Raw genomic sequence first — 23,555 nt, 5'->3', positions numbered from 1 at the left:
AACTCAAATCATAGGCTTTTATCAAGATGCCTAATTACAGAAGCCGTTGTGACACCAAAATTTCAATCATATCAGTGGTGAATGAAAAACCTTTTCTTTATTGTTACTGAATACAGGTAGTCCCTGACTTACAACCACCCATTTAGTGACTATTCGAAGTTACAACAACGCTGAAAAAAGTGACTTATGACCTGTTTCCACAAATATGAATGTTGCAGCATCCTCATGGTCACGTGATCAAAATTTGGGTACTTGGCAACTGGCATGTACTTATGACAGTTGCATTATCCCCGGGTCATGTGATCATCATTTGTAACCATCCTAGCTGGCTTCTGATAAGCAAAGTCAATGAGAGAAGCCAGATTTACTTAATAACCACATCACACGCTTAACCAGTGCAGTGATTTGCTTGACAACTATGGCAAAAAAATGTTGTCAAGTTGGGCAAAACTATTTAACAACTATCTTGTTTAGCAATGGAAATTTGAGGCTCAGTTGTGGATGTAAGTCGAGGAATCTCTGTACATATTGACTCCCATAACTGACATTATTATATATGTGGATTTAGTGAGTTCTGAATAAGACGAAGAACTTTACAAGCCTAATTTTGGTATTTCATCTAGGAATAACTAGATCATGCAGAGGTGATTCTAGAAAGATTTCCTGTTTTCCGCCTCTGAACTCTACCTGCCCAAGCATTTTAGTTCTGCCTTCCCAAGCAACTAATATGCCCCACCATCTGTATACTCAGAAGGAAAAATTGCCAGATAGTTTTCAGTCCAGATGGAAGAGGCCAGCAAAACCTGATGTTGCACATAGCACATTCATGTAGGAAATTCTAATTTAATTTTGGAAAAGGCATGTGGATTAGAAATATTTCCCATTGTTCATTTTCTGCTGAACACAACATAAATTACTGCCCACTTGTATTCAAATTGTATTAAGCATTGGAAATCTAATTGCACATACAACCAGGTAGAAGTTAATTATGCCATGCTAAATGGACTATTGTTTATTTTGTGAACATGAGAGACACCAGACATTACAGACCGTGACACACTTAAGCGGTTCTTTTCATATAATCTTAAGCCAATAAAAATGCATTCCTTTATGATACCACCACAAAAAGTGATTTTCAACATTTTCTAACTCCCTTTTTAAATATAAAATTCTTTATCATCTCCATCTCTCTCTGTGTGTCTCTCTCTCTAGCCCTCCCTATCTCTCTCTATCCCTGTCTCTCTCTCTCTCTCTCACACACACACACAACACTCACACACATACACTTTGCTATGTGTTTAACTCTTCCCAATGTTTAACTCTTCCCAATTTCTGCTTGTAGCTGCATTTTTTAATATTTTCTCACTATTTGGTTTTTTTAAGTAGAGGGGGGGAAAATGTAGCAAGTACAATTTATCAGCAACCTTCCCAAACTCAGCTATAGCAAGTCATATTATAGTAAATATTTTGAATAAAATAATGCAATACATCCTAGCATGAACAAGCCTGATCGTTCCATTTTTAGTGCATTCCTAAGTCTGCAGAATATTTGGATTTACTGCTAGAATTTCTTTATTTGGTCCTAATAAATTTCTGTGGAACCTATCATGTTTCATGGAAGATGTGTGCTGCTATTAGATTTAGTTCTTTTTCTTCTTCTCATGCCTGGTAATAAACAGGCACATAACCTGGCATTTTTCTTAATTCTAAACCGTTGATAGAGACACAGTTGGCTTCAATACCAAGGAAGGCCTATGCCAAGCTTTAGCTGAGATATCCATTAGAATAATGCCTGAATAAGGTAATCTTATCTCAGTGATCTTTGTTCTAATAATATCTTGATTAAGCTATTTTAAAACATTCTATGTGGAGCTACCCTTGAAGACAATCTGGAGCATGATGTAGGAACAGCTAAATAAGGTAACAGGAAATACTGCACTGGTTCCTTGCAAACTCTGGGCCAATGGTAGATGTTGACCTAAGTAGCTGTCAATGGTTTGGGAGGTAGATATAAAGTATTACTTTCTCAAGAAATATTCAATTCATGCATTAAAATTATCCAGGGCAATTCTGTTCATGGTCCTTCCAATTAAGAATACAACAGTCAGGAGTAAATCCATCTTGGGGATAGTATCTCAGCTATGTTTCAATGGATGCCCATTGTCTTGTTTTGGAAAAGAATGGAAGACATCCTGATTTCCTAAGTATTTCTACATTAATACATCAGGTTCCGTTTATTTGCTTCATACCGATTTGGCTGTCCTTTAATAATACATTTGCTTTCAGTTCTTATTGTTTTAGTTTTATTGTGATGATTTAAAGACTTCTTCCTTTCTCTCCCCCCCCCACCCTCTTCTCCGGTAAATTGTTCTAGGGTTCTCTACTGGAAGAGCTATAGAGGGATAAAATAAATTAGCAGAAAGATAAAATAATAAGATAAACGGCTATGTAATGAATGCAAGTCAGTAATTAACATTTAAACCAGACATCCCAATTTCTACTTATATTTGCAGCAGTTCCACACCATTATCCAAACACCCACCCTCTTCATTTAATTCTGTCTTTCTTACTTTTCCCATTGTGAAAAGAGGATATCATTAGAAAATATATGGAGCATTTCATACATACCTTGCATTTCATTCTGTTAATTGTCAGTTGCTTTACTTCCATGAGGAAAGCTGTTCTTTAAATAAACATTTTATTTCTCTCCTTACAGTCCATTATTGTATGTTTGTGTTTTGTTAGTCCGATTGCTTTTGATAGTTCTTTGAATAACATTCAGCAGATCACTCAGTCTCTGCTTCCTCCATGGGATATTGGTGGGTAGGTTTGTCATGGGACTTTTTTTAAAATCTGGGCCACAATCCACACAGAAACCAGGAAGGGCTTTGTTTGCATCGTTGAGACTATCTTCTTGACTTTTTGAAACCTCCACCCAACCTCAGATACCCTGATCCCTTGTATACTCCTATAAACCTTGTGCTCCTTTAAAATAGTCCTGAAAAATCTATTGATTTATTATATTTTTTTTTAGCATTCCTCTATCTGAATGGGTTTTTTCAGTTTCATCTTAGCAGATATAAATAAATGTCATATTTTTAAATGGTTTATTTGGGGTATGGCAATATGGTGATATTGGTATTTGAGAATATGTCATTCTAATTTTATTAAGAGCTATTATTTCTGAATTCTAAGGAGATTTTCGCAATATTACTATAACCTATTCATATTCCAGACTGTCTCCCTTCAAGCTCTCTACTGGAATTCTCATATTAATCAAAACTATTTTGAAGTGTTATTTGGCCTGCTGTGATAATGACATTTATTTCATGTTGAAAACACTAGAATATAGCTATGTAGATGCTTATATAAAGTGTTAGAAATGAAATGGATTATCAGCTTTAAATGCCTCTGAACTTTTCTTGAACGAAAAAGATCAGTGAGATCAGATCACCGTCTAAACTCCACAGTATTGAAAAGACCACAGTTTTAAAAGATCACAATATCTACAGCCACAGATATATTTGCCAGCAGAGAAAATAAATATTGCTCTTAACATTTGTTGTATTATGGCTTGTTATAGTAACAACAAGCTCAGACCAGCCATTGATTTCTAAAAAATGAGCCAATTTTACTTCAGATTTGTTCCGTTAACTGTTAAAGAACAGTAAGCATGAAGGCCTTTCTCTAACTGCATTTAACTATGATACAAATCTGCTCTGCCAACTTTCCTAGGCTATTTTGTTTTCATGATGACTTCGTTTGATCCACAATGCATGAATGAGCCACTCTTAGGTTGCCCTTAGTTCCAGGTTTTTTTAGTGCTTTCTTCTTGAATAACCTGTAGCAGTTTTAAGATTTACAAGAGCTGCTTTTTCTGTCAATAATGAGTGGGGCAGACAATGGAATGGTGCCCACCCAGTGCTTCTAACAAGTTCAGGATGGTGTCTTCTCTACTATATACTCTCCTTTGCCAAATGTTTTCCCACTCCAGATGGAAAGAGTTGCTACAGCATGTGGCACCATTGTACCTCATCAATTCCCTAGATCCTGCTAGAATTTGTGCGACAACTATGGGAATTGCACAATAAAGTGGAAGAACCAATTTCCCCCAAAACTCAAGTTTTGGGAATAGTTAGCTCTCCTAATTTACCACATAGCCCCGCAAGGCACCATTTAGCTTATTTAGTGGGTTATGTGGAGTATTGGCTTAGTGCTGTTTCCAAACTGCAGGGGTCTGTCCCAGAAACCAGTTCTCTGGCTTCCTGAGTCTACTGAGCCAATGTTGGGCTCATTATAGATGATAGGAATAATAGTGTTTGAGAGTTGGATGCTTATAAAGTCAATTTGGATTGGCAGACTGAAATTTCTTTACGACAGCCAAACTCTAACCCTAACTAACTTAGAAGTGCAGAAAGTCTCATGAATCTTTCACATCATCACTTATGACTGGTTGAAAGAATACAAGTGTCAAACTCAATAGTGTCATGTCACATGATGTGTTGCAATGTATCGTGATGGAGCTGGAATGGATGTGACCTGCGTGTGACACATCTGGCCTGTGGGCCACCAGTTTGACACCCATGCTATAAATGTGCCTTATGCAAATAGGTACTTTAGATGTTGAAATAGTTTAAGTATCCTGTAAAACCATGCAATACACTTGGACTTGTAATCACAAAAGTTATGAGATGCAAATTGATTCAGAAAATCTCTACTTCCCATCTGACTAGTTAGGCATTTAGTCTGTATTGCAAGTTTGGGGAATCAATTCAAGAAGGATGGGAATGGGGGAATCATAGTGCCAATTCCTAGTTTTCATTAGCCCTTCTAGAAAGAAGATATATGTGATATATTTTGTAAGGAAGTGGCTTGGGTGTTTTTTCCAGTTCTTTTCCCACTATTACCCTAATCATGGCATGAGAAATCTCTGACAATATTTTTGTATTTTTTCTCAGCAGGATGCAGTCTTTGGTTTGGTCTCTAAATCCAAGAATGAGAAGGGCCCCCAAGCTTGTCATAAATTAATGTGTTTCCCCCTCTTATTTCAAAATAATCAAAGGGGAATTCAAATTATGTTATGCTCTGTCACCATTGAAACACAGGTAACATAGGGATAATAAGGATTAGAGATATTTTATGGTAATATTTTTTCCTAATTCCAGAATATTTCAGGTCCTCATTGGAGAAGTTCCAGTATATATAACTGATAATGTGTGACATATACTATATATTGCAGGACATTCCTGGAAAATTGTTTTCTAAAAACTTTCCTGATGGTAATGTTCCTTGCTCATTTAAAAAATAATTCCAAAATTCAGTCTTTTGTTATAGCAGTGGGCAGTAGCATCTCTTTCTCCCACCCCTCAAAAGGGAAGAAAGGCAAGAATTTATACCCTGTTTTTAAGTGCGAGAACAAGAATGCCTTTACTTGCTTGCTAGCCTCATCTCCCTTAGCCAATCAGGAAGCAGTCAGTGGTAGGTAGCTTCTCCATTCATGGAACAAAATGGAAAATGTGTTTTCAATTCAAATTTGCAAATTTCAATAGAAATTTGCAAGATAGCAATCTGGGCAAAACCATAATCCTCCTGCCTCCAAACATCTTACTTGGAAAACAGATTATCTTAGATTTATGACACGTTTCAGGTCTGGACTGAACAAAACGCACAATCTTCTGCAGAGTCATGGATCACCCCAAGCTGTTTCACCTATGGAATTATTTGTGTATGGTATTATTCATATAGCCATATTTCCCCTGCCAAGTGTGCCATTCTGGCTTCAGTGCTACATCAATGTCCTCCTCCTTGGGCAGTGAAGTCAGTATTGCTACCATTGCTGGAGGTCTGTGGGTCTTTGGATCAGACTGACTTCTCATTCAAAAAAAAATGCTCTAGTATATTTCATGGACAATCTTACTAGAAAAACTGATTGTGAGCTCCAAACTCTGGCAAAGTATATTAATGTGCTCCATTCGTATCCACCCCTATAGATTGCTTCTCAGTGTTTCCAAGCTGAGAGGAAAGCTGTAGCTCAGTGAGGGGGCCTTTGCTTTACATGCAGATGCTCTTACATTTAAGACCTTGTTTTTCCAGGGGAAGCTGGCAAAGTCTCCATTGTTAATACAGTTAATACCAAACGAGATGGACTAATAGTTTGATTCAGTGTAAGATGATTTACCATGTCCCTGATTCAAAAGATGAGATCCCCTTTCTTGCAAAACCCATAAAGCTGTGAAACAACAAAACATTTACAAAAATAAAATAAATATAAGTATAGAACACAGTACACTCTGTACACATTTGGCATTGCAGCTTTGGTTCTGTACCACCAGAAATATTCTTGCAGATTCCTATGTCAGAAACTAGACTTGTCACTTACCATCCCATGTTTTCCTTTTGTATTCATAAACTATATTGTATCCATTGTTACTGTCATCTTCATTCTACATTCTACAATTAAGGAATGGAGCCTTAATTTTATATCAGAGTTCTTCCTCCTTTGTTCCAGATTCACTCCATTGCCATATCATGCTTCTTATACTATGCTTTTTTATATAAAAATGATTTATGATGCTTATTACTGTCTTTAATTAAAACTGTATCTTCTTTGATTTATTGTAATATTTTAGATTCAGATTCAGGATTCAAAATTAACATTCAGATAGCCTCCTTACCCTTCCTACAAATTCTTGGTTATATGTTTTAAGTTGCAAATTTTTTGTATCTTCACATATAACTAGATTGGTTATAGAAACATATTTGCAATTTTAAGTTTAGAGTTAGAATTATACAATGCTACATATGAATTCTCCTTTATTACAGTAATTGATATTGTAAATATACACACAGAGAGTATATCACACGTACACACATACATTTTACATACCCATGCACACAATATGAACATGTGACCTAAAGCAGCATATTCCATAAAAAACTTATGCTGGTAAATTGCAATTCTGCTGAACAAAGAGGAGCTTGCTTTATAGGCGGGCACAAAAAAAATTGTATAAAGGGAGAAACTATTGGCAGTCCTCATCTAAATATATATTTAATGTAACATTTTGCAGTTTATGATCATGCTATTGAAAGTATGAAAATTAAAGCTAATTTACAGATTGAAGGATTTTATTTCCATTTGTCAACTAATAATCTTCACACAATTGTATATCCGTTTGTTGTTAATTTATCTAAACTGTTCAGATCATCGATATATATCTTTCATTCATAATCAGGCATTTTGCAAGGTACCTTATTGTCATAATTGAACAAATGATGTTTCCCTGTTTTTTCAAACCATGATGTTTTTCTGTTTTTTAAAGTGTGTTTGAATCTATATGGGATAGGATGGGACATGTTTTGTATGAAACATTCCTTACAGATGTTACTAAAAATTATCTGAGATGCATTATTCTTCTTCACTGTGAGTGAAAAAGCCTGCTTTTTGCTCACAACAGAAATTTTATATATGTGCAATAAGCATTAATTTCATATTACTCTATTTCATAAACATTGGATGGATGTATATAACATACTAAATAAAAATCAAACTACATTACTGTAATGTGATCCCAATTGCAGGAGTAAGGATTACTGATGAGCCTATATATTCAAAATTGCACAATTAAATCTGATTTTCCCCATGCAGAATACTTAACTGGATCTTGGAGGTAGAATGGTAAGCACACCAGGTCAACAAGAAAATTGAATCAAACAGTCTAGTCAATTTAATGTGAGAAATTAGATTTACTCTCAGTCTTCTTTGGGATTAAGGTAATTCCCTATATCATATGAACTACTTAGATGAGCATTAATTGTTCCTTTCAATATCTATGGTCAGCATGAAATCCTGGAGAACCTACAAAAACAGCCATTAATCATGACTTTTACTGTTAGTAGAGACATCCACAAGGTAAGTCAATAGCATAAAAATAGTGAGTATGACCAGGCTGATTGAAGCCCTCCCATCTTTTTGATGCAGAGTCCAAGGTGGTGTTCAGCAGGTTCTGACCAGTTCTGGAGAACTGGTAGTGGAAATTTTAAGTAGTTTGGCAAACTGGCAAATACTACTTCTGCCTGGAGATTTTACAGTATTTTTCCCCTGTCATGCCCGAGCCATGCCCACAGAACCGGTAGTTAAAAAAAAATTGAATCCCACCACTGTATAAAGCACGTTAAAAAGCATGTTAAATTGTTAAAAAGAGGCAGGGATTTAATTACTTTGTCCCATGTTTTTAATGCTATTTACTTCCTTCCTGCATATGCCCAACAGTTGGGAGTTCCTGGATTCATATTACAGATCCTTTGACTAATGATTAATGCATGTATGTATCTTGGGAGGGGGTAGTATTAACCTTCTCCTGTTAAAAACTGAGTTTATGGGTTCACATAATATACTGGGCCATTGAAAGTGATGAATTCAGCTCTAGGATATTGACTAGAAAGACTTTTGGCATGATGTGTATGTGTTTTATCTTCTTATTTTGTCAAGTGTAGTGGTTTGGTCTAGTAAAGCTGTCTTGAAGCAGTTTTTAGCTCTGCTTAAGCGGTACATAAACTACAAACTAGTCAGCATAATTACTCAGCTTGTGTGTCATGTGAACCAATATAATTTTATTGAATAAAGGATGATTCAGTTAAGCCTGAGTAAGTATGCAGTGCAAATGACGCTCTATTGTTTTTTCAATGAACTGCCAATGTTCTTGATGGAGCAAAATGCAACTTCTCTGACAAATGATTTGTGGGCCTAAGAAGATAAAAGTATATGCTAAAGATTGGGATCACCCAGAGAGAAAGATGGATAAGGATCTTTGCCAGGGTATCAACAATCAGGCCCGCGGTCTCTTTTTTCCCCCCTCAACTCAACAAGCCTTGCTATATTGGCAGACAAAAAAAAAAGTGAGATAGCAGAAGGCTGCTATGGTGAAAGGGGAAAAAACAGCTGCTGCTTCTCTTCCTTGAGCCCACTAGTCTGAGTGGAAGGAGATGGCTTCTATTTTGCAAAAGCAACATCTACTTTGTCCACTCTCTTGATTCACTAGGCAACCAAACTTTGCAAGAGCCCAGTTTTCCTTTGATTGTTGGATGGGCTTCTTGGATTCGATGTTCTCTGCTGTGGTAGAGGGTAAGAGAAGCCCATTCTTGGGATTTTCGCGCATGGCCCAGACTTCCTTAAGGCCCTTTCCAGAGGCAAATCCATCCGGTGGCTTGTTTTCTGTCTGCCCCAGAGCTCACAAGAAGCCATCCCGTTACTTGCACTCTTGCCATCCAACCTGCAGGGCTAAAGGCAGTGCATCGCTCAAAGGAAGCCACCTTATGGGTCAACTGCACAGAAACAAGTCGCCTGGGAAATGGCCGGGAAGACTCTGCAAGACCCCTTTCCCCAAGTCACCACCCACCCGGGCCTCTCCGACTTAACAGGACGGGGTGGCAGAGAGGACTGTTTTCGGCGGGCTTTATCCACACTCGGTGGGTCCAAAGAGGAGGGGGAGAAAAGTCCGTTTGAGTAACTGGAGGCAGGGAAGAGCAGCCGCTGCACCGGCCTGCAAACCCGCCTTCCCTTCGCCCTTCTTTTGCTGAGAGACCAGGCCTGGTGCGGAGGCGGCGGCGGCAACAATGAGCTCCAAAGCTACGTCCCCGAAAGTCGCTCACCGCCGTAAATTCTCCCCCCTCCTGCCCGAGAGAGCGAGAGCGACGGCCGCTGCCGTTGCTGCTGCTTGTGGCAGCGCAATCTCTCGCCCGCCTCGGCCAATTCTGCGAGCTGCACGCCAGACTGAGGCTCGCTTCGCTCGGCGCTCGACTGCTCGCGGGAAGCCCGAATCCCGGCTGCTTTGGGAAAGAAGCGAAGGCTCTGCAGCCTAGGCTAGCTCAGCCGAGCGCCGAGCCGGGCTTCCAGGAACAATAACAGAAGAGTCGGGGTTGCGGGAGCACAGAGACGAGCGCCCCCCCTCCCCTCCATACCTGCCCTCCCCCGCTGCTCGCCCCTGAGCCCCCTCCCCTCCCGCGGGTCGCGGCCCCGCTCCATGATGTATGCCTTCGTGCGGTTCCTGGAGGACAACGTGTGTTATGCGCTGCCCGTGTCGTGCGTGCAGGACTTCAGCCCCAAATCCCGGCTGGACTTCGACAACCAGAAGGTTTACACCGTCTACCGCAGCCCGGCTCACGATCCCGAGGACGGCGACGAGAGCCCCGGCGAGTGGGGAGAACGGCCGCCACTGCACAAGGCCCAAATCCTGGCGCTGGCAGGTGAGGCACCGAGGGATTTGGCAGCGGGCGGGCGGAGGGAGGGAGGGGATCTGGAGGCCAGACCAGTTAAAACCTCCCTGCTCTTTGGAGGACCCCGGGCGGGGCCGGGTGGGGTACAGACTTTTCCCCCCATCTGCGAAAGGAAGGTAGGAAGGGGCCTGCGCCTGGAGCCCGGCTCCTTACATGCCTCGGCGGGGCCTGCACCGAGTGGCTGCTGCTGGCTTCGCTTCTCCGAGGGAGGGAGGGGTTTCGGGTTTCCCCAGGAGAGACTGGCAGGCGGGATGGGGATGGGGATGGCCTGGTGTGAAGGCCTAGAATGAAGGTGGGCCGGGGCTGTCTCGGGGGGCCCCTTCCTTAAGGAATAGGCTTGTTCCGTCGTAAGAGAACACGAGAGAGAAATCCGCTTCGACATTTCCATCCTTTCCAGCGCTTGCGAAGGTTGGACTAGGAAAGGGGAGATGAGGGGTGCAGCAAATAGAAAAGGCTATTAAAGTAGGACGTGACCACTAGGCTGAACGCTGGCGTGGGCTTCCTTCAAAGAGTCTAAAGGCGGGAGATTTATATATAAAAAGGAACTATCTATAGAGAACTATAGCGAACATTTCACTCTATGGAATTCCTAGGATGAACCTCTAGGTTAACTTGGGTGGGTTGGGTGAGTGAGCATTTATAGGAAGAGTCAGGTGGTCTCTGGCAGAATAAGTTTGGGTGGGACATAGCTGCCACACAAAAAAAGGACATTGAGCACAAGAAAAGCCTTGCTTGGAGCAGTCCAAAGATGTAGTTTTTATTCCCACTATGAGGAACGAAATGTTTCCAGTTAACCATTAAGCACTGCATGAAAGTCAGTCTCTGCAGTATGACCTTATTTATATAAGTGTTATTTAAAGACATACTCCATTTTAACATTGTAGTTTTACTTTGCTATCATAACTTATGCTGTATCTATGAATGTAGTTCTTGTGGAAAATAATCAAATTATTGTTCACCACCACTGTTCATCATTTTGGAAATGAATTCTAAGTTAAAGATATAAAAGAATCCTCCTTCTGTCCCAAATGGACTTTTAGATTATACTCAGTGATTTAATTTTAACTATTGGAAGTAAAGCAAAATTACTCCTCTAGTAAAAATATTGATGGTGAGCTCTGTAGTTAACACATAGTAACCATTTTTTAAAGTGAATGCTGCACACTGTAAAAATACTGGAAATCTAAATGCAGAAAATAATTCTTTACAATTAATAAGACACTGAAAAAAGATGCTAGTAAGTAAGATTAAATGGCAAATAGTTATCTTTGTTTTGAAATAAAGATCATTACTGCAGTATTAGTTTTGATAACTAACAAAGTTACAGTAAATATATATTGTCTATCATTGCAAAATAAAATTTACCTAATGAAATAAAACAGAAATTTATTCTCATGAAATTCTAGAATATATTATAAATAATATGGCCCTTGTTTATTTATAAAGAAAGGCCCGTCCTCACAAAAAGACATGGTTGTTAGGCAAATCTCAACACCATATGCAATATACACTTCTCAGAAATAGGATATGTATTTATACATATAATCACAATCCCTCTTTCTCAGATACATATATTAAATAAGACCCAGAGGTGACCAGGTTTTGCATGTAGAGATTCAATCATTAAAAACTTTAGGGCTTGAAAAATTCCTCCTTGAAAGCTTGAAGAGATGCCACCAATCAGTGCCAACAATGCCAAATTAGATAGATCCATATGTTTATTTCTCTGCTTCTACAGAGGATGTGGGTATGAATTCAAACCTTATATTTCTGACAGGTAGAAATTTAATAAATATACCACTGAAATTGGAATAAAATAATTATATCGTCCAGGTCTGTATCTATACTAAACCCTAGTTCATATCACAATGTATTACTCCATCCCCACAAGTTATGAACTCTGTTTTTAAGCATATTTCAAAGCAACTTTTATTGTTGGGATTATGGCATCAGCCCATTTCTGCAGACTGTGTAGATCTGTCAAGATGTACCAGATCCTGACTTGTCTTGAGACTAATGGTTCACAGAAGTACAGGTAGTCCTCGATTTACATCCATTTGTTTAATGACTGTTTGAAGTTACAACAGCACTGAAAAAAGTGACTCATGGCTGTTTTTCACTCTTATGACTGTTGCAGCATCCCCATGGCCATGTGATCAAAATTTGTATGCTTGGCAACTGGTTCATATTTATCACTGTTGCGGTGTCCCAGGGTGATGTGATCACTTTTTGTGACCTGGTGACAAAATCAATGGGGAAGCCACATTCACTTAACAATCCTGTAACTAACTTAGCTGCAGTGATTCGTCTAACGACTGTGGCAGGAAAGATTGTAAAATGGAGCAAAAGTCACTTAACAAATGTCTTGCTTAATAATATAAATTTGGGCTCAATTGTTGTTTGCAAGTTGAAGGGCTACCTGTAATTGGATCGAATTATTTGATAAACCAAGTACCCTTGATCAAGACTTGGCTCATATTATGCACATATGGGTTATATCATAGATTCTCCAGGACAAACCTGTTAATACACTGTTTATTGTCAATGCTAATCTTGATCTCTTCCTTGTGAAGTTAGAAGGGTATTGAGTGGAGAATGTATGTGGCATTTACTCTTGTGGAATACTTTCCAGAGGGCTCTTATGTCAGGTGAGTTCTTGCAAATGTCTGATGTTGGATAAAAGCGGGTTGCTTTATTTGCCTTTGCAAATAGCTAAACATTTGGCTTGGATCTGAAATCCATTAAAACAGTAAGGATTAAATTATCTGCAACTAAGACCTTGTTTGTAAGGACACCTAGCCAACCAATGACAAGGAATAATGCTTTGAAGATGAGTTGGGGGAATATATATGATAATTCCGTGATAGATAAATGATGATGATATTTAATCTTTTATTTAGCATACTTCTAAAAATGTGGGAATGAGGGAAAAGTTGGTGATATGTTGTTACATTTGTTGTAGAATTAGTTAGCTTCAGCTTGCTGTCAACCTTGTTGTTAAGAAATGTGTTAAATAGCTTCAAGCATCCAGTTATAAACTACAGACATATGCAGCATGTTTTATTGTACTAAAGCCTTCTAACTTGTGGGCTGTTCAAAGCTTTAGTATGACATAAATATTTTGAAAGACTTTCTAAAAGCCTGTTTCATTACTTTAAAATATAACTAGAAATATGATAAAAGTAAAACAGTTCAACTTATTTTTAATATATTTTATATTTTTGCACTGAACCAGGTATTCTTGGATTAATGGAATGGATTGATATTAATCAAGAATATACACAATATCAACTCTTGAAAATTATACTGAGTGAATTCAACATTAGCCATAGTCACTGGAACTAAAATGCAGGGATCCATGATAATTAATGCAATTAAACACCCAGCAATTTGTATATTACTTTATACAGGTGTTGATTAAGGAGGTGAAAAAACATGCTAAGTTAATAAACCACCTATTGCTTAGAGCAGGGCTGTCAATCTCCCGGCCCATGGGCTGCATGTGTCACATGCTGGCCACACCCAGTTTACTGAAGGGGGGAAAAGTCCAGATATGTCACATGACGCCGCTGTGATGATGTGAGTTTGACACCCCTGGTCTAGAGCATCCAAACACCATATTTCTTAAGACCCATATTGCTAGTTTAAGGCTGTTTCCCTCTTTTTTATGTTTATACTAAAACTTAAAAAAGGGATTTTGAAATGGCTTCACTAGGCTTATAAAAGATGCAGCTGCTGATACGTTTCAAATATTTTTTTCTCAGACAAGCTTTTCTCTAAATGACGTTACATTGCAGTGATTATTTCATGCAGTGTATTTATGAGCAGATTTTTACAAATTTTAGTAACTTTAGTATCACACAAAAATTGTGATTGCTATTGATAGATCATAATTCTTATGCTACTAAAATGTTAAAATACTAACATTCTTCATTTGAAGAATGAAACTTAGTGTAATGGTTAAGGTGTTGGATTAAAACTGGAGAGATTAACTCTATGTCTGCTCTCAGGTTTGGAAACTGATAGGTTTGGATTATCTCTATGATATCATTCTACTGAAAAGATTGTTGTTGTGAGAAATAAGTGTGTTCCTGTGTAAACTGTTCTGGAAAATAGGCAAGATGTGAGTGTAACAAATAATAGGAAAGTTTAAAAATTCAGCCTTTTTCAACAATGAAATAAATAATGGGTTTTAAATTCTTTAGGGCTCAGTAGGTTGTAATTTTTTTCATTACTGCATACTCTTCCCCCAAAACATGTACCCATATACACTTTGGTATAAGTTGTTTACAGTAGAGTTTGAAGGAGATCACTCAGTTAATAATAAATATAATTGAAGAAAAGTATGTTTCTTTCATCATTGCAAAGCTGTCAGAATATATTAATAAAACTCTAATGTACCTAGCTTTAGAACTACTAATTTAAAGTATTAAGTTAATTTACCATTCAGTCTTTTGTTGTATTTCTCAAATCCAGTTTTCTGACTTCATTTTTTCACAGAATCAAGTAGGTTGCCACCACATGAATATGTTTCCCAGGGAAACAGAAGCTGTTGGTGGAATAATTTTCCCTCCTACCATTACTGTTTTATATGTTCTGCAAATATGCTTTAATAGGTTGAGAAGCCCTCTGAAGTAGATTCGGAGTCATGCACAAAGCTGTGGGAGGAGAAAAAAGAAATGCATTTTTAAAATGTGCATAACTCTCATCTTTTTTGTGATGCTACCTCCATATATGTACACTGCTCAAAAAAATAAAGGGAACACAAAAATAAGACATCCTAGATCTGAGTGAATGAAATATTCTCATTAAATACTTTGTTCATTACATAGTTGAATGTGCTGACAACAAAATCACACAAAAATTATCAATGGAAATCAAATTTAGCAACCCATGGAGGTCTGGATTTGGAGTTACACTCAAAATTAAAGTGGAAAAAAACACTACAGGTTGATCCAACTTTGATGTAATGTCCTTAAAACAAGTCAAAATGAGGCTCAGTAGTATGTGTGGCCTCCATGTGCCTGTATGACCTCCCTACAACACCTGAGCATGCTCCTGATGAGGTGGCGGATGGTCTCCTAAGGGATCTCCTCCCACACCTGGACTAAAGCATCCCCCAACTCCTGGACAGTCTGTGGTTGAACGTGGCGTTGGTGGATGGAGCGAGACATGATGTCTCAGATGTGCTCAATTGGATTCAGGTCTGGGGAACGGGCGGGCCAGTCCATAGCATCAATGCCTTCATCCTGCAGGAACTGCTGACACATTCTAGCCACATGAGGTCTAGCATTGTCTTGCATTAGGAGGAACCCAGGGCCAACCGCATCAGCATATGGTCTCACAAGGGGTCTGAGGATCTCATCTCGGTACCTAATGGCAGCCAGGCTACCTCTGGCGATCACATGGAGGGCTGTGCGGCCCCCTAAAGAAATGCCATCCCACACCATTACTGACCCACTGCCAAACCGGTCATGCTGGAGGATGTTGCAGGCAGCAGAACATTCTCCACCGTGTCTCCCGACCCTGCAACGTCTGTCACATGCTCAGTGTGAATCTGCTTTCATCTGTGAAGAGCACAGGGTGCCAGTGGCGAATGTGCCAATCTTGGTGTTCTCTGGGAAATGCCAAATGTCCTGCACGATGTTGGGCTGTAAGCACAACCCCCACCTGTCGATGTCAGGCCCTCATACCAACCTCATGGAGTCTGTTTCTGACCATTTGAACAGCCACATGCACATTTCTGGCCCGCTGGAGGTCATTTTGCAGGGCTCTGGCAGTGCTCCTCCTATCCCTCCTTGTACAAAGGCAGAGGTAGCGGTTCTGATGCTGGGTTGTTGCCCTCCTATGGACTCCTCCACATCTCCTAATGTACTGGCCTGTTTCCTGGTAGTGCCTCTATGCTCTGTATACTACGCTGACAGACACAACAAACCACCTTGCCACAGCTCGCATTGATGTGCCATCCTGGATGAGCTGCACTACCTGGGGGTAGTGGGTTGTAGACTCCGTCTCAGGCTACCACTAGAGTGAAAGCACTGCCAGCATTCAAAAGTGACCAAACCATCAGCCAGAAAGCATAGGAACTGAGAAGTGATCTGTGGTCACCACCTGCAGAAGCACTCCTTTATTGGGGATGTCTTGCTAACTGCCTATGCTTTCCACTTGTTGTTTACTCCATTTGCACAACAGCATGTGAAATTGATTGTCAATCAGTGTTGCTACCTAAGTGGACATTTTGGTTTCACAGAAGTGTGATTGACTTGGAGTTACATTGTGTTGTTTAAGTGTTCCCTTTATTTTTTTGAGCAGTGTATATATCTGATAAAGGAATCTAAACTTGTATAAAATATAGTTTTGCTTCCCTTTATCAAATTGGATTCAATCTATTTGATTATGGACAATGAATTAATTATTATTCAATAAAATTAAATAAAGACACCCAGAACAGAAACAAACAACACAAAAACAGAACCCCATAATTGCATGCAGAGACATTATATACTGTAAAAATTCCAGGATAAAATATTCCTTTCAAAGTAAGGATAAGATTCTCTAGACACTCTGAACTACTGTATAACTCCTAACAGGTCAGGCTAGGACAGGGGTGTCAAATTTGTGGCCGGCAGGCTGGATGCATCACACATTGGCCACACGCATCCCCAGTTGGGAAAGTTGCAATACATCACGTGACGACAATGTGGCATCACAGGTTTGACACCTTTGGGCTAGGATATTCAGTTATGAAAAGTACTGGGAATTATAATCCATTTGTAGAAAGTCACAGATTCTTCATTCTTGCTTCAAGGAATTAATTCCAATAAAAAAAAAACTTTTTTAATAATTTAAGTGAGACCTTAATTAAAAAATCTTTTTGTTGTTCTAATACTTGCATTTGAAGTGGTATTAAGCAGAATCTTCTTACAAGGACAAAGTAGAATCAACAAGATATGTAATTAATATTCTTACAAAGTTGGAATAGTCATTTTAATTTTATCTGATTGCCATTATATCTGTAGGAAATGTCAACTGAGATATTTCCACTTGAAGTGATATACATATCTCTCTCTTCATAAACCACTTCTGAAATAAATACCTTTTTCAAAAAAATTTTTAACAGATCTTTGTAGAGGGGCTGTTAAAACTTGCAATATAGAACATAGAACATGTACTAATATTTACCAATCATGCTCAACTTTATTAGTGTTAATGGAACATAAGCCCTATTTCACACAAACTATACAGAGTAACAAGTAAATCAATTTAAAGACGAACACAGGCTCTACTAGAAAAGCTATGTGAAATAATTAAACAACCCCCCCCCCTTTTTTTTGGGTCAAAAATAGAAATGTATCTCTCATCTAACATTACATTTTCAGGCCAGAATAAAAAAAACATTGGAACAAAAATAAACCAGAACCACCCAAAATGCACTATTGAGTTTTATTACAAGTGATTGTAACAAATACAGTGTAGGTAAAGCAAATCGTATAGAAAAAAATCTCTAAACCACGGGTGTTAAACTTGATCACGTCACGGGGTGGATTGTGACCTATCACGATGTTTTTTTTGCCTTTGCAGAGCCGGGATGGGCGTGGTCTGCACGTGACATATCCGGCCCGTAGGCCGCCAATTTGTCAGGCCTGCTAAACCATTAGCTTTACCAATACCAACATTAGGATTTTTATATCTACTATTTTTACAAATCTCATCCTATTAAATTTTATCTAGAAATCAGGATTAGTTGGACAATAAATATAGAGTCCCTTAATGAGAATTTCAAGACCAAAAATATGCCCCCCCCAAACCCTTTGCTATCTTGCAGAAAGTTCTTGAAAGAATGCAACTAATCAGTACAGATATGATGATAATTTTTTATGATAGATGTTTTCAAAGTTCTTCTAATTTCTGAATCTAGGAGAAATTCATATGTAATAGACATGTAAATAGTAAAAGAAAAAAAATGCAGAATACATTTAAGAAAATCAGAATACATTTGATGAGTATAATTTTCAATAAACCAGTCCAAAAAAAGATTCGCACCTCAGATTCTTTGAGCCACCTCCATTTAACATCTTCCTAAAGTAGGATGAAAATGGTCATGATTTGTCAATCTCTTTCTGCACCCTCACATTTCCTATACAACTCTTGCTTTTTGGGAAGTAGTTCATTTTTCCTTACAAGAAGAAATGCCATGTCAAATATTTTCCTTTATTTTGTGATTGTTGAAAATTCCATGTAGCAAAGAATGGCAACTCTGAGATAATTTCTGTATCTTATTTGGGTCAAATTTCAAAACCAGTTGTAATGATAAAATATAAATTGAACTGGAAGCTGTGTATATTGCTCAAGAATTCAGTCACTCCATTTCTCCTTATTTTGGTAAATGAAAAATTCCATATTTGGGCTATTTCACAGAGGCTTTTGTGCATTATTAGTGGTAAATTTGGGTGTGGCACCCAATGTATCAAAGCATTTGTTCTAGTGGTATTTAATATTTTTGAAGTATTTTAAAGCAAAGCAATTCTCAGTTTATCATTATAAATTGCACTTGGTTTATAGGAGAAGCAGGCCCTGTCACACACCAATACTTTAGAATTGGCCACAATTAAAAAAATTCCTAAAGATCAACTGATACCATGATGAGTATAATTTCTTGCCCTCCAGAATAAAGATGAACTGAGATATTTTGAATTGAAAGAACAAAATGTATTTGTCAAAAGGATACATTTTGTCCCAGAAAGCAGATGTACATTTTCCCTGGCTTTTTCCTTAGCAATATATTACATAAAGGGAAAAATATTGTGCTGAAATATAGGAGAGCAAGTAATATTTATATTACCATCCCAATAAATTTATCTTTAATCAGAAAGTTATTTACTTTTAGTACCTGGAGCAATATACTGCCTTATTGCTCCTATTGTACCTCTCAGTTCTTCTGTGATTGGCTTTAGTAATTTTACTTTTATAAAAGCGTTCCTTAACCTAAATATTGGGAATTAATTTTGACTCATCTTTTTGGCAGAAAGAGCAATTGTATTTAATTTTAGTAGCTCTGTGTATCAGAGTTAATAGTGGTTGCTATTTAATTCTGAAGGACTTCTGAAAGATCTTTAAATTAATTGGTTACTTGGGACAACTTGCTAAAATTCAATGCGATCCTCAGAACTAACAAAAATATAAATAGGTACATTACCCCCCAAAAACAAGGTATTGCAAGACTCTGAAGAAATTCTAATCACTGAAATATTTATACATAATGAAAGGGCTTAAATTTTAAATTGGGCTTTTAAAACGCCTGGAAAATACCTTGTCTGAATCAGAGCTGCATTCTAGATTTTTCTTGGTGACATAATTTCTGTCAGGAAATAGCTATACATTCTTTCTCTCTACATTCTCTGCAGTCTTGCTAATACTGCTGCTGCATTAAGAACTGAGAATATGTAAAGATGGAGGCATTTATCCTTTCCCTGTTTATAAGGGTTAGAATTTCTGAAAAATGTGTTTTCCCCACATTTGCAGAAAAAACTAAAATCCCAGACTCCAAAACATCCTTAACTTTGAGCAACCTGCTATACTGTTGTTTGAAAGGGCAAGAAATGAGAAAATGGGGAGCCATCAAAATACATATAGTATTTTTAGAATTAGGAATATTCTTCTCCATTTTTAGATCTTAAAAGTCTGAATTAGATTGTACTGGGGGAAAATGCATAATTGGTCCAATATCATCTGCAAAATATCATGCTTAAGTTTGGATTTTAGCTTTGTTCTTAACAATCTTTGGAAGCCCTGCTATTTTTACAATATTCTTCAAATTTCTGTCTAAGGGCTATAGTGCATATATTTTTGGGGAAAAAAAAGTTTCTGGAGCAGTTGATTATCACTGCATATGGAAGATAGTCAAGCATGGGAACTTTTTAAATGGTCTGGCTTCAGTCATACAGTATTTGAATAATCAGTTTGAAAAATGTGAAAAAATATTTTTATGTAAATTTGCAGAAGATAAAACAGACCTTGAAAACAGTGTGATGCAGAAGAAAATTAAAATCCCCAAGCTGTCTCTCAATCACCTAGAAGAAACGGGGGAAATTACAGATTATGGGGATGAAGATATGGAACTTAGACACTGTAAGGTATTGAAGCCTGTTTGTTGGTTTGTTCTTTCTTTTTTTCTAATTTTGGATGTGCTTTATTCTACCGCAAATCAGAATGTCAGGGATTCTTTCATTCTTTAGCATATAGAAATGCAGATTGCAATTTTTATGCACCTTTAATGGAAATTGTGCCATTAAATACAGTGGGACTTGGCTTGCAAAAATACATTGAAATATTGGATTAGAATTGGAATGTTGTGAATACTGTACAACCAAGAGTCCCAAATGTTTCAGTTTATACCTTTCTCCTTTATATTTTTATGATATAGAACAAATACTGGGTTAGCAAAATTGGGTTATTTGGAGTTATTTTTAAAACTGGTGTGATTATTTAAAAAAAATGATGACTTGTTTTTATAGTAGCTTGTGCAACTAGATTTCTTGTAGTGATGTTATTTTATTTTCAGAAGTAAATATTTTTATAGTGGACAAGCTGAAATATAACTAAGACAGCATTTTTTACACTTACAATTCATATAAAACAATTTTAAGAGCCATATGTCTTTGTTTTTATTTGAACTTTTTTGAATTTGGAAGTGTAATAAAATAAATAAAGCAGTAGCTCTGTTATATTAGAGAATGCTCTAGTTCTCCATGAACATAAAGTGTGTCAAATATTCAGGCACTCCTGTGGGACACAATGTTTGTATGCAATTTGAGTGTCAGGTTAGGTTCTCTACAACTGGTTGGGATAACAAGCTACCTCACACAGTTAAAGAAGTACATTATAAATGGTGTGTATGTGTTATTGTGTGTATGAAAAACATATAGTCGATTAAATAGTAGTTTGTGCAGAGTGATATTAATCTTACCATCTGGGAACTTTCTTTAAAGTAGATTTAGTAGCAAAATTCAGAGTTTGAAGAAAACATCCCTGTAAAATATCTTCCAGTTTTCTTATTACAATACATTCAAAGTTTTGTGCCTATAGCAAGGGTTTTCAGACACTGCAGTGCTGTGACTCTCTAAAATGATAAATAAATGCATGTGGCCTCTATATAAATAAAAATGAAGATTTCATTAAGGTTGGGCCGGAAATACATGTATTTACATGTACTCTGTTTCAATAATGAAATGTTAATGTGTATATCATAGTACTTCTCATCCTTTTCAATATTTCAGCTGTCTGGTGCAGACAAAGCCCAGAATGAGTTTGAGAATGTTGTTGTTTAAGCTCCCCGAAGATGTTTGTAATCCTTCCTCTGGAATCCCAACCCATAGTTTGAGAAACCCTACTCAGTAGATAACTTTTTGCACCCATCTTGTTTAAAAATATATAAGTATAGCATTCACACTTTTTGTCTAATATGAGGATGAGAATGCTCAATGAATACCACAAGGAAACCCATATGAAGCACCATACAAACAAATATGACAACCAGTATCAAATGTGTATAACATATGATTTTTCCCCCAGGTTTTGCTTATGTGATAAAATTGTGGAGAGCAGAGTTTTGGCTCATCAGTTTCACATTACACATCAAAGCTCTCCCAGTTTAGCCTGCTATTGGGCACTGTGCAATATTCAGCCATGTTTCTATTAAGGTAAGTGGAGTTTCTCAGGAGCATTAGCTGTCTAAGCAGTACTAGTACTTGGTGCTCCTGGAATATGTATGCCCCCTCCTAATTCCATTGAGGTTGGATGCACATCTATAGTACTTACATGGAGAATAATGGCTGCTTGTATCTTAACTGAGTTATAACTTAATGCCAACATTAAAGAGAAACAGCATATGTAATGTTAGGAATACAAAAATAGCATTAGTTGGTGATATTTGGGTTATATTTAATTATTTAAGTGTTTACTTTTTAAGGTGGGGGGAACCCTGCAATATTCTTGAAAAAGCTTGGTTACCATCACTATATCCAGTCATTTTTTAATTTCTAGTTAAACAGTACATTGACATATTAGATCTTTAAAATATATATGTTCTAAGTTATTTTATGTAAATTATTTAGTAGATTTATTGTTTTTAACCTTGTTTTCAGCAATCACTAGATTTGTTTTAACCCAAGTTTGAAACATTCTGCATTTTCATCAGATTTTTTTCATACTTTCAAAATCAAATCTTTAAAATGTTCGTAGAGCAGCATTAAGTGGAGTGGGGGTGAGTGTCTGGTTCTGTCAATTTAAAAGGATAGAAGATTATCAAGAGCCTAAAAAAAGTATGAAAATCTAGAAGATGTAAGAATAATAAAGTATATATAAAGAACAAGAGTCTAAAAGAATCTAAAGGAAGGGGTAGGAGCATTAGATAAGTGTAAGGAAAAATAAAAGGTTAATAGAAGACTATCAAACTCCAGAGGACTCAAGGTGCTCATTAAGTCTTGTTTATATCATTGGTCATCATCCCAACAAATCTTGAGCACTGCTGTATGGAACCTGCCAACGTTGTACGTTGTGACAGGGTTGGTATATGAAAGCAGCAGGGATATATAGAACTATCATGTGAGTCATGGGTGTTTGTTTTGTTTTATTTAATTTTTATGCCACCCATCTCCTCAACAAAGTGACTCTTGGTGATTTACAAGTTTTAAAACAAGTAAAAATAGTTAAAAGGTTAAAATGACACAGATTAAAATATTGTTAAAAACTGTACTAACTCAGAAGTAGGAGAGCTAAAAGATAGGACAGGGCTGAGGTCTTCTTACTCTGTCAGCCACCTCCAGGGGTGAGTCATCCCCCCTACCCCCTGGGGACCCATGTCAACCAGCAGTAGCTCATATTTTCTGTAGCTACAGTATACTTGCATGTGCAGTTTAATCGAGTGAAACCTTCAGTGGTATTTCATTTACTTTTTGATGAATATGGATGCTTCACATTCAACTTTTCTTTTAAATGCTGGTAATAATATCCAAAAGAAGGATTTTCCTTTGCTAATCAGAATATCTAATAAGCAGCCATGACATTTTATTTTTTCATGGTATGGAGGTAAGACACATATTAATAACATTTCAAATTAATGAGAATAATGCTAGATGAGAACAACCTTTGTGAATATATTTTTGGACTTATTCCTGATCAGCTATAGAAAGGAGATAATTTCTTCTTTTCTAAATACTCATCTACATTTTGATATGATGGGGTAAAAACAAAATTATAATCCAAATTTTGCTGCTGGATTT

At 37.4% G+C, this 23,555-nt stretch overlaps 1 protein-coding gene across 7 annotated transcripts in view; it reads left to right on the top strand.

Annotated features, from left to right (window-relative positions):
* BEND5 (BEN domain containing 5) overlaps positions 1-23,555 on the top strand; it is an 862,462-nt gene that overhangs the window by 462,224 nt on the left and 376,683 nt on the right. For 2 of the 7 annotated variants that reach the window (XR_015742872.1, XM_026707046.2), the window contains exon 7: positions 20,275-20,408. The exons of 1 other annotated variant lie outside the window; for it this stretch is intronic. Coding sequence is in view for 4 of the 6 variants with exons in the window: in XM_026707046.2 (XP_026562831.1) it covers positions 20,275-20,408 (134 nt within the window). In the remaining 2 variants the exon portion in view is untranslated. Of the gene's footprint in view, positions 1-9,800; positions 10,246-20,274; positions 20,409-21,846; positions 21,975-23,555 lie in introns of those variants that run through there. 4 more of the 7 variants (XM_026707047.2, XM_026707050.2, XM_026707053.2 and 1 more) reach the window with 4 other exon arrangements.

The sequence above is a fragment of the Pseudonaja textilis genome, chromosome 3 (assembly GCF_049901715.1).
Source record: "Pseudonaja textilis isolate UNSWEBS1 chromosome 3, rPseTex1.2, whole genome shotgun sequence".
Taxonomy (NCBI): Eukaryota; Metazoa; Chordata; class Lepidosauria; order Squamata; family Elapidae; genus Pseudonaja; species Pseudonaja textilis.
The sequence above is the reverse complement of the archived record's forward strand: the minus strand, read 5'-3'. Positions and strand labels throughout refer to the sequence as shown.